The sequence below is a fragment of the Phodopus roborovskii genome, unplaced genomic scaffold (assembly GCF_943737965.1).
Source record: "Phodopus roborovskii unplaced genomic scaffold, PHOROB, whole genome shotgun sequence".
NCBI lineage: Eukaryota > Metazoa > Chordata > Mammalia > Rodentia > Cricetidae > Phodopus > Phodopus roborovskii.
Window position 1 is genome coordinate 77,359,631 of NW_026126418.1, and position 12,752 is coordinate 77,372,382.

The 12,752-nt window shown below is 38.5% G+C and overlaps 1 protein-coding gene and 1 pseudogene across 1 annotated transcript; one reads left to right on the forward strand and one right to left on the reverse strand.

Moving 5' to 3' along the window:
• The window catches only part of LOC127221941 (olfactory receptor 1J4-like), a 36,293-nt pseudogene that overhangs the window by 9,188 nt on the left and 14,353 nt on the right, over window positions 1-12,752 (forward strand).
• Window positions 7,775-8,710, reverse strand: LOC127222837 (olfactory receptor 1N1). The gene has a single exon (XM_051185330.1). It carries the CDS (start codon window positions 8,708-8,710, stop codon window positions 7,775-7,777), a length of 936 nt encoding a protein of 311 aa, XP_051041287.1.

A 12,752-nucleotide genomic window follows, 5' to 3' on the forward strand; every position in this document is an offset into this window, starting at 1 on the left:
TGAGAAAGACACCCCTACATTGAACTCCAACCTTCATACACATGTGTGTACATCATGTGTATGCACTCAACCTTGCACATGTATACCCCCACATCACAAAATGTCTTAAGAGTTCACAAGCAAGAGACTTTGGTTATCACTCTTAACCTTCAGTTTGGGTTATTACAGACTCTGAATTACATTTTCCTTGAGAGAAGTTGAAAATGGAAAATCTTTGTGAACCACCAAGTTCCTGTTGGTTATTTTGTCATTAACAGCATGGGTTCTCTAAGGGAAAACCCTTATGTGTTCTTCAGTAAGTAGCTCCACTCCCAGAGGGGATCCAGGCAATAAAGCAATTATATCCGACTTTCTCTAATTTGAGCTAGGTGATGCTCCTCTTGAAGGTTTAAAAAATTATAAATCATGTCATTGTATATTGCTCTATCTGTCTTGTTTGCCTGTGATCTTATAATTCTTTTGCCTGCTGAACTGTGATTTGGAAGTCCTTAGATACCATCTGCTTTACCACCTTCTATGTGACCATGAAATAAATGGAAGAAGTTTGCCAACTTTTAAGTTGAAGGTATTTGTTCTCATCACCTAAGAGGTCATATGGAAAAGGTATAGAGACAAATGTTGAGTGATGTTTGAAGGGTCTGTGCATTTGTATATATCCACAGTGTGATATTAACTGTGATTTCCATGTCTAATATAGAATGTCAATAACTCAAGGTGGAAATTTTTCTTTAACTGGACTATCCAAATTTTGAAATGATAGCATAAAACCTAATCCATATATAATAATTTCATTAAAAATTAGTCTGTATCTATTTCTTGAGAAGAGAGTGGAAAATATACCCTCTTGCTTATCTTTATCTCTCAGTATATTTTGGTGGACTTTCTTCCAAATTTACTCCACATCCCTTCAATTTCATTCATTTTTTTGCTGCAAAAATCCAAGCATAAGTGGGTGTTATGTTTAAATTATTAAAACAATTGTGGATTCCTGTGAACAACACTCAGAAAGTCATTTATATATGCAGCTACTTTATTTGTTAAGCACTTTCTTGGATGCACCAATAGTTCCCACAGCTCTGTGACTGGAAGTAGAATGTTCTACTAAACTGGAAGGGATTTTCATAATCTAGCTTCTTTGTAATCCTGCAACCTGATACCTCTCCAGGCTGCATAGAGGAGTGAATAGTCTGTTCTTCATGTGCCCTAACCCAACTGTCACCACACAGTGCACTTGAGAGCCTATCTGCATTTTTCAAAAGGCAGCCTTGTGAATTAGCACTCCTTTCTAAAAGAACATTTAGAGTTCAATGTCCTCAACACTTCAGCCTCTGTAATTGACCATCTATCAAATCATGAATCTATATTCCTCCTGAGTCCATTTCTAGGAATTCATAAAACATATATAAATGTTAAAAGAGGAAATAATTAGCAATTTCATTATAAGAAATTGTTTATTATTAACAGGATAATTGGTAAAATAACTATGTACAATCAAGGTAAGGGTTGTACATTAAAAATATTTAATATATTAGGTTGAAAAAGTAGAAATTCTAAAGAACATTTTATTCATTCATGGTAGGAAAATTGTACAGAAACATAAATTTATCCACCAAAACTGAAGATATCTTAAACAAAGTTCTCAAATATAAGATATCAAACAACGCATTCAGAATGAATAAGTCTATATCAATGAATTGAATATGGACTTATGTATTATTATAATTGTTTTTATTACATTCACTCAGTGTGTGTGTGTGTGTGTGTGTGTGTGTGTGTAAAAGTCATGACGACATGCACACAGAGGTGAGAGGACATCTTGTGAGAGTAACTTCTCTCTTCTATTATGCAGGCTCAGGGGATCCTATGTGGGGTGACAGGAAGCAGGTACCTTTACCCAGTGAGAAACATCACAACTCTGAATTATACTTTAAAACTGACACTTCAAGTTCCATCCTCTTGCCTGCAAATTTCAACATTCCACTGTTTTTTTTTCAGCAGAGTAGTATTCCAATGTGTAGATATGCCACATCTTTATCCATTGTTCAGTTGAGGAGACATTTAGGTTGCGTGCAGGTTCTTGCTATTACAAATAATGCTGCTATGAACATAGTTGAGCACATCCTGAATGAGGTAACCCAGTTACAAAAAGAGGAACATGGTATGTACTCGCTCATATATGGATTTTAGACCTAGAGAAAAGGATCACCAGCCTATAATTCATATTGCCAGAGGTACTAGGATACAAGGTGGATTATAAGAGATTCATATAAAGTCCCTCACAGAAGGGGGAAGGGACAAGTTCTCCAGAGCACATGGGAAGTGGGGGGGCAGTGAGGAGAGAGAGAACTAGGAAAAAGAGAAGGAAAGTCAGGGGAGGAATAGAAGACAGAGAGAGAGAGAGAGAGAGAGAGAGAGAGAACATAAAAGAGGGAGCCATTATTGATTTGAAGAGAAAACTGAACCTAAAGAAAGGTCTAGGGACCTACAAGACTTACTCCAACTAACTGAGCAACAGTGGAAAGGCTACCATAAATGCCCTTCCCTGATAATGAGATCAACAACTAACTTATCCACCATTATGGAGCCCTCATCTAGTACCTGTTGGAAACAGAAGCAAACACCCATAACTAAACACTGAGTCGAACTAAAATCCAGATGCAGAGAGAGAGAGGACAAGACTAGGTTGCAGAAACACATAGAGACAGCTGACCTGAACAAGGAGGAGCTAACGGGCCCCCAGACTGATAGCTGGGAATCCAGCATGAACTGACCCAGACCCCCTGAACATGGGTATCAGAAGGCCTGAGCAGTCTATGGGACCGTGGACAGTGGAACCAGGATATATTCCTCGTGCACAAAAGGACCTTGCGGACACATCCCCCATGGAGGGATACTGCCTTAACCTAGAGACAGGAGAGAAGTCCTAGTCCCAATTTCAAATGACTTGACAGATTTACATGACCCCACCTTGATGGCATTGCCCTACATGTAGAATTGGGGTGGGGGATGGGAGGGGAGGGTGGCCAGGGCACATGTGAGGGGGCAGAGAGGTAGGTAGGGAGGGAGGAAAGCAGGAAGGGAGGGAGAGAAAGGGAACTGTGATCGACATGTAAAATAAAAAATGAATAAATAAAATTTAAAAAAAGCGATTTGTTCCTTTCTTCCAATTTTTGTTTGTTTTGTCTTCCAGTCCGTTAAGCGATTTTCTCACATAGTCTTTAATGCCTCTATCATTTTTATGAAGATATTTTTTAAGTCGTTCCTTTCTGCTTCATTTGCTTTGGGGTGTTCCGTTCTAGTTGGTGTAGATTCCCTAGATTCTGGTGCTGTTATGCTTGTCTTTCTATTGTTAGGTGTTTTCTTGTATTGCCATTTTCCCACTGCTTCTTCCAGTAGGTGCAGGTGGGATCCCTCTCTCTCTCTCTCTCTCTCTCTCTCTCTCTCTCTCTCTCTCTCTCTCTCTCTCTCATACTTCCCTGGTGGGCTTAGGTGGGTCAGAGGTTCAATGTCTGTAGCTCTGTGTCATTCAAACTGTAAGAGGTCTGTCCTCAGGTAGTGGCTGGGCGATGTGGGTCAAAGATCAGGCTCCAGCAGAGGCCAGGCAATGGTTGTCAAAGATCCAGCAGGCAGGGTCTCAGGATGGTCCCAAGGGGATAGGTGGATCTCTGGGAGGGGCCCAGAACTTCCACAGAGGACAGGTGGTGGGGGTCAGAGATCAGGCAGGCAGGGATTCAGGGTGGTCCTGCATACATAGGCAGGTCTAGTGTGCTCAGAGCAGCTTCAGGAAGTTCCCTGAAGGTGGCAGGATTGTTGGATCCTCCCTCTCTAGCAGAGGCCTGCCGATGGGGCCAGTTTTCAATTCTTATAGAAATGTAATGGCCTAATTATAGAAATAAAAAGACAATATTTAACTACAATAATGCTTCAACATGTATCAAATTGGTGTATTTTTGTATTGTACTAAAAAATATATCTTTCTCATTAGCATGAACATTTCCTTTGGTCTTTAACAAATAAATATTGTATATAATGCATAGAATATTTGTTTTAAAATAAATATCTTTGAGTGTTATAAAACTAAATAGAATTTTTATATTGCTCACGTATTTTGTACATGTATAAAGGGTTTTGATCAAATGCACTCAGCATCCCAACATTCCATCCTCTCCACTGTCTTACCTATTTTTCCCACCATGTTTCTCTCCTAACTATGTGTTTTCCCCCTAAACCTACTGAATCCATTTCATGGTGCCTATTTGTCTACTGGAGCATAAGTAGTCCTCAGGGCCCACCTCCTAGAAGAAAGCTCACTCTTTGTAGCAGTTATCAATTGCCAATTCCTATTTAGCAAAGGGTGGAATGCCATAATCACCTCCCTCCTATGCTGGGATTTGGTCTTGATCAAGCTTGTGCAAGTCTTGTGAATACAATCACAACATCACAACCACAGTGAGTTTTTTTTTTATGAACATCTTCAATAGCTCTTATGATCTGTCTACTCCCCCTTCCACAGTGAACTCCAGTGAATGCGAGTGAGGTATATGTTCCGTGTATGGCTAAACATTCAGTAGTTTCATAGTTTTTTATAGCTTGGCCAGCTGTCAGTGTTTGTTTTCATCTCTATCTACTTCAAAAAAAGCTACTCTGCTGAGGCTTACAGATCCATTTATTTATGGATATAACAATAACTCATCTAGTCTTTAAGGATCAATTTAATACTGTGCCAATTTAGCAGAGTAATAATAAGTAGGTTTTTCCCCTAGGTCTTTGTCCCTGGTAATAGTGTCAGGGGTGGACTTCAACTTGTTGAATGAACCTTAAATCCAATCAGAAAGTTATTGGCTACTCCCATGACATTCTTGCCACTATTGCACCAATGGGCATGTCTTGCCAGATCATTCATTATTGTACCTCACAGGGTTCATAGCTATGTAAGAGCAATGATGACTTTTCCATCTCTAGTGGTATGCATAGAGCCTTCCATCACTATGTAAGCTAGCCAGTAGGGATGAAGTTTCCAATAAAATACCATCTTGGTGTTTTTCATGACTTCAAGTATGTGATGTCTTTAGCAATAAGATGACATTGTCAAGGTCTGGATGGTAGACAAGAGCATTTGTAATATCCTGTAATGATTGTGGGGATCCTGGAACCTCAATGAATAACTCCCAAAGAGGTAAACCATTCCTGACACTGGGCTTTTTAATCTGTAACCCTGTGGTGTCTAAGAGGGCATAATTTCCTGGTTGGAGAATAACCCCATTTACATTATCTTTATGTGTGTATATGTATGTATTTCAGCAGCTTCCACAATAGCAATTCTCTCTATGACTTTTTAAAGGGTTTTTAATATTAGTTATCCCTCAGTCTATTCCCTTCCTACCCCATCATCCTATCCCAGCCCCATTTAAGCCTTCCTCTTCCATTATTCCCCCCTTAACCTTTATAACACTGATTTGAATCTGTAATTGCTCTTGGTGGGATGGCTATTTCTGCAATATCAAGGGAGAAATTTAGAACTTCAAACCAACTAGATTTTTTTTGACTGAGCAGAAACTAAAGTGTTAGAACAGTGAAAAGTGATGGTCATTAGTGTCCTTTGGTGGTCCTCTGAACGCTCTGAACTGACAGAACTCCTTACTGCCACAATACTAGGAAGAACAAAGTCAACACACTCTTATCTCTCTTATTTGGTTTTGAGTTTGTTTGAAATAAGTTTGATCCCATGCTAAGTAGACACATACTACAGTATGGGTGGGCTAGAGAAAGAGAACACTGCTCTACAGTGTCAACATTCTGTAGGGCCCTGAGGAACCTAGGAAAACACAAAATCTTGGACTCCACCCCAGAAACACTGATTCAGAAGTTGTGCCTCTAAATCTCAGGACTGGATTCATTGTAAAGCAAGATCTCTAAGAATGCTTATGGGTGCTAAGGTTTGAATTTAGTTTCATTTCTCATTTAGGAAGCCAGTATATAAATGCAGGATGGTCAGCATTGAGGAAAATAATGATACTTTCAGAGAATTTTCATCATTGTTTGGTAATATTTTAAAAGGGGCCATCTTAAAATCTTCTTTTCTAAAGATATGAATAGGAAATTAAGCTAAAATCAATTGCAACATGCTCATAAATGCCTGGAAGTACCTTGATCTCCCACAGGACTCCTAAAACTTCAGAGTTGCTTTAGCATTTAAAATTCTGGCCAGAGAGTAAAACCCTTAAGTAAATACCCTTATTTAAGAAGCAAGTGCTTTGCATTCCTTGATGGTTGGAAATTAAAGAAAACTTGCCCAAGCTAGATTTTAATACCCCAAGGTATGTTTAATCCCAGGAGGATGGCGATTCTTCAAAAGTGCCTTAAATATGGAAAACCAAGCATTGTATAACTACTATTTTTAGACTTCCCATAGAAGAGACAAGTAACTAAATCAATTCAACATTTGCTGATTCAAAGCTCTTTATTTAGAAAAGCCAGTCTTAAAGTAGAGACAGCAATAAGGAGGGATGTAGCCACACAAAATGCAATAGTCAAAATTATATGGTCCATATTTTTAAAAATTATTATTTCTAAGTTCCCTGAAGACAGAAATACCAGCTTCATATGCATTCAAATGTTTTTTTCTATTTATCAGATAATTTTAAACTGTTGGAATACATTTTAGATTCAGAATCAAATCTCCAAACAAATACAGGAAGAACCTTTCATGATTCTCACCCAGTGGTCTAAGGAAGCTGTAGTTTTGACCAGCAGTGGACAAGTTCCAACAACATCCCCCATGAGCCCTTGGCAGATCATAGGAAGCGGGGCAACCATCATAGGAACCTAAACATTGAATTTATTTTGTGGGCAATCCTTCATCTATTTTGTCTCTCCTAGAATGTAACTAACACTACTTCCTCACTTCTAACCTGCACTTACTCCTATAAACATGACAGATACTTCTTATTTTTGACTTATCTATGAACAAATGGCCTAGAACAGTAGTTCTCAACCTGTGAGTTCTGACCCTTTTGGGGGTCATGTATCAGATCTTTACATTATGATTCATATTAGTAGCAAAATTACAGTTATGAAGTAACAAAGAAATAATTTTCTAGTTGGGGATCATCACACATGAGGAACTGTATTAAAGGGACACAGCATTAGGAAGGTTGAGAACCACTGCTCTAGGGCGACATGTCAGGAAAGCAGGGACTTTACCTATTTAGTTCTATGTACGAACTAGAGCTTATGAACATAGTGAATACTCTGAATACCCACTGAATAAGTTAATTTAGGGCAAAGGTGTTACTTCTGAGTTGAGGGAGTCATAAAGAGGGACAACAGGAGCAGCCATCATTTGTCAACATCTACTATTTACTATTTGTGACTGTACTGCTAAGTAATACTTTTATGGCATGTTTTACTTAATATTAAAACTTTAAATAGAAAATCTTGAATTATCTGGAGTGGTGCATGCTTCTAATATCAAAACTCAGAAGGCTGTGGCAGAAGGGTTATGAGTTTCAGGATACTGTGAGCTACCGAATATACAGAGCCTACCTGGGTTGTATCCTAAGTAAACAAAACAAAACAAAACAAACAAACAAACAAAAACAACTCAGAAAGAATAGCTACATTATCCATAGTCTTAAATTTATGTATTTTAAAGTTCAGTGAAGCTGAATAAATTGGACAATAACCTCTCATCTAGCAGGTGACTGTTCCCAAACTGAAAGCCCTTAATGTTACTTCAGTCCTGTCTTTTCATTAAACATTACTCTTGCTCTATCTAAGAAGAGAAAATACTCCTGTGACAGAGGAGCCTCTTCAGGGCCCCCTTCATGTCCTTGTTCCTTAAGCTATAGATAAAGGGGTTCAACATGGGAGTCACTACTGTATACATTGCAGCAGCAGCAATATCCTTCTCTGTGGACTCTACAGAGGGGGGGAACAGATAGACACTGAAGAGGGTCCCGTAGAAAACACAGACCACACAGAGATGAGAACTACAGGTAGAAAAGGCCTTTGAACTCCCACCAGAAGTCTTAACCCTAAGAACAGCAAATACAATGTGGACATAGGATATGACAATACTTACAAAGGGCACCATGAGTACTGTGCCTCCAAAGCCAGAAAGCACTAACTCATTGACATGAGTGTCAGAACATGATAGCTTCAAGACAGAAGTAATGTCACAGAAAAAATGAGCTATTTCCCCAACAACACAGAAAGACAGTCGAGCCATGAGGAGAGTATGAGTCAGGGCAACTATGTTGGTGAGAACCCAACACAGGGCAAGCATCAGAGCACAGAATTGGGTACTCATGATAGTGGAATAATGGAGAGGGCAGCAGATGGCCACATAACGGTCATAGGCCATCACAGCCAGGAAGAAGCTGTCCAGATCACCAAACATCATGAATGAGTACATTTGTGTTAGACAAGCAGTATAGGAGATGGTATGACAGTGAGTCTGAACATTAAACAACATCTTGGTCACTGTAGAGGATATTAAACCCATGTCAGCAAGAGACAGGTTGGCCATAAAGAAGTACATAGGAGTGTGGAGGTGTGGGTCAGAGACAATGGCCAGGATGATGAGCCCATTCCCAGTCAAGGTGACAAGATACATACACAGAAAAAGCCCATAGAATAGCTGTGGTTGCCCTGGAAACCCTGATATTCCTCGCAGGAAAAACTCTGAGACGCTGGACTGGTTTTCCATGAGCCTACAGCATCTGGAGGTAAGAAAAGATAGTGAGATTGGAGGGCTGATTCTCAAGCTGTAGGCACTGGCTTCTGAGCCTTCTATTGCCATCTGTACTTAAGTTCACTCTTGTTACTTGCAGCATGACCACCCTTCTTTCATGTTCATGTTCTTTGGATTATTCTCATATTCCCTCTTCTCTGCATTAGAAGTTGTATACACAGCCTGATCTTCAAGGCATGCTCTTTCTAGCATTATCAAGCCTTAGCCTATGTTTCTAGATCATATCATTTCCATTAGCACAGTATGGTGTATTCATGAATATGCTGAAGTAGGATAATTTTATGTTCTTGGGGAAATTATCTAATACACACACACACACACACACACACAGAGAGAGAGAGAGAGAGAGAGAGAGAGAGAGAGAGAGAGAGAGAGAGAGAGCACTTCCTTTTATCCCGTAGGTTATGTATCTGGATAACTCCTGTCTACTTATTTTCATCACTTGTGTCAATACAAATATCAAATCCTGCATGAGGGCTTTACCATTGGCCTTACATTCTTTATTTATGTAACACTTACTAGCCACTTGTTAAGTGCCAGACATGTTAAGAACATACACAAACTCTCTACATCCTTAAATAAACTAAGGCACAGAGGCTGGCACTATTACCTACAGAGAGAAGGGATGGAAGTCTTTGCATGGTTTTCTCAGACACCCACCACTCATAAATACAGATATCACTTTCATTTATATTTGACCTCCCATGATTCCTAGTTTAACAACTTTTCACTGGTCCTTACTATTTTGCCTCCTTGACTTTAGAAGAGCAAATGTGATGTTCAAGAACTGAGCAGAATATAAGAGATCAGCTGGCCCAGAGATTTACCTTTTACAGTAGGCCAGTTAACCAGAACCATATCAAATGCGTGTTAAAAAACATAAATTTTTATTATCCATTGAGAACTATTGAACTAATTTTCTATGATACAGTCTGTGAAACTGATCTTGAAAACTCAAGTGTTCTTGATGTTAAGATATGTTAATTTAGTTCCACATATGTGTTTGAGTCATGGATAAGTAAGTTTGGGTTCAAATGTAAGGTGATTGAAAAAGTATGCATTAGAATGTGTGGAATAGCAAACTATATAGTACACTCTATTAGACTCTCAATTAGGGCTCTACTAAGTCAGAGTTGGACGCACATTTTGTTAGTAAGAATCCAGACCTAAAGACGACTTACCTGAAATTAAAGAGATATTTAAATATTACTCATTTTGCAAGTCAATAATTCCTTTGTTAAGAAGAGAGATAACTGAGAATGGTTACATATTTCTCTCCTCCTATATTTTATACTAACTGAATTGGATACCATTTCAGAATTAAATACCTTCCAGAAAGATCTGAGAGCTGAAAGCTGTTTCTTTCCCTTGGTCTCATGATGAGGGACACCATGCCATGTAAAGGCTAGAATCTGCTACTTAACATATAATCAAGTTAAAATTACAAAGTCTCTTAATACCCAATGGATTAAAACCCAGTCAAGACAATGAGTATGTAAGGTATCAAATACCTTTCTCCAGTAGGAAAATCTATTCATTTCCATTGAATCTTTTAAAATAAAATGTAAATCATTTTAGGAATGAATAATGAGTCTTGTATTAGCTGTGCCAGCATGCAATGCATTGGTCAGCACATTGCTATATGGAGGTGCTTCAGTCTACAGCATGAAATGTCAGTGTAGGAACCACCTCCCACATTCTTGAATGCACTTGAAGTGTATCATTTGCCTTCTCATTTGTTACTCTGTCCATACTGGTCCCTTTCACTTCACTCTTTCCTGAAAAATTTTGCCCTCATTTTGCTATTTGTGGCCTCAAGAAACTATATACATTTTTAAATACCAATGATGTGTTTCAAGAGACTTGGGGAAACCTCTCTCTCTCTCTCCTCTCTCTCTCTCTCTCTCTCTCTCTCTCTCTCTCTCTCTCTCTCTCTCTCTGACATCCAAGGTTAAGAAATTTTACTTACCCTCACAGTGTTTTCTGTTACTAAGTCAATCAAAAAAGGTAACAGTTGGCTCAGGAATAGTAGAGAGAGTAGTGCTGACATGACTCAAGTTCCACTGCTAATTTCTACCCTGGCCGATGAGCAGAAAGCATTGGAAATGTTCCCTTAACCCAGGGGAAAGTGTTCAGTCTTCCTGAGAGACTTTGTGAGAGATCAATAAGAATTAGGGGTCATAATAATAATAAACAGAAAATGACATGAAATTATTTATATAAGCTTAGATGGAAAATATAATTTAAAAGGGGCAATGGCAGGGGCAAAAGGAGATAAAGGTTCAAAGGTTCTAGGTAAAGAGTCAAGAGGTTAGCAAATGATTGCAAAGGCAAGTCAAGGTAGTGTCTGAGTGGGATGCTGTTGCAGTCACAGCTGCGTTCACTGGCTGGAAGAAAAAGATCACAAGAGGAAAGGCTCTGAGTGGACCCCTGGAGATGACCTAGGACACATGGTGCTCAGATTGCACCTGAACCCAGTCTTCAGGAATGTTAAAGCATTGTATATTTTTAGTTTGAAACCTGAACTTAAAGAGAAACAGAGATGATAGCTTATCAGTCTAAGCACTGGAAGAGACTTGGCAGTCTCCACTTTGGACATTTGCATATACAAGGACTCAGGGGACAGAGTTCCCTTGAGCCTTGTTTGTGCAAACACGCATAATTATTTCAGGTCTCTTCTCTGCACTGTAACTGACCAAGTTTGGATAGCACTGGTGTCCCTTAAAAGTGATGGTTTATTTCTTTTGCTATGGAGAGACATTAAAAGTTGTTTTGATTTGCATTGGTTTATAGACAGTTATAGTAAAAATGTAAGAAAATAAACATATTTCCATGGAACAAGATTCCTGCTCCTAGACTTTTACCAAATCTGCACATGTTCACCATGCATGCAGTTTAACGTCACAGGACATGCACTTTAAAAAGAATTTTCATGTTTATAGTTAAAGTAGTCATATTAAACTCATGCATCTGATTCCAGTCATAACTACTATTGGTGATGCTTTTTACAAAGGCACAAATGCCATAAGACAAGAGCAATAAGGACAGTAAATAATAGTAACAAAAATTTGGAATTTGGAATACAGATAGATCAGTGAGCCTGAATGTAGCCCCCCAACTTGACTAAATTTTGGAGGTGTTTTCCTCCAGATATAGGCTCCTGAACTCCTTTCTGTTTACATTTACTTTAGAAACTTTATAACTATAAATTATGTTCCCCTCAAAAGGCAGTGAATGTGTGATTCTTGGATTTCCATAAGCTACAATCCAAATGTTAATAAATCATTGAGCTTCCATTATGACCTTTTAGAATCCTTGCTCACAAGCTATTTGCTTTCAGAGCTCTGATGTCCAACTGTGAGCTGCTTCAGGTTGTAGAAACACCAGCAGCAGATGTTCAAATCTAAGAAATGTAGAATGCATGAATTAGTGAAACAGTATTGATGCAAATAGATATTTGTACAGGTAGATTTTTCCCTCTCACTTTATCAAAACAACTTTTAGTTTAACTCTTTAACCTAAATATTTAAATTCAATGTTTAAAATTTAGAAGAGAGCTGGAGAGATGGCTTAGTGGTTAAGAGCACTGGATCCTCTTCCAGAGAACCTAGGTTCAGGTCCCAGCACCTGCATCGCAGCTCACAACCATCTGAAACTCTGGTTACAGGAGATCTGATGCCTTCATCTGGCCTCTGTGGCACTAGGCATACCTGTGATGCACAGACATACATGCAACCAAAACATCTATACAATGCAATAATGATTTAAAAATAAAATAATACACTTATAAGAAATAATTAAGTAGACTTACCCCCATTCAGTAGTTGGAACAGGATATTTTAGTATAAAGATACTTGGGGAGAAATTACAAAGAAAATAACTACAATTAGAGTACAAAAATACTTTTGAGTAAGATAAGGATTAGGACATAAAATATCTTTTTTAATCTTATTGTTGCTAATATTTGTTTTAAAAGGTACAAACACTTCAGTAGGAA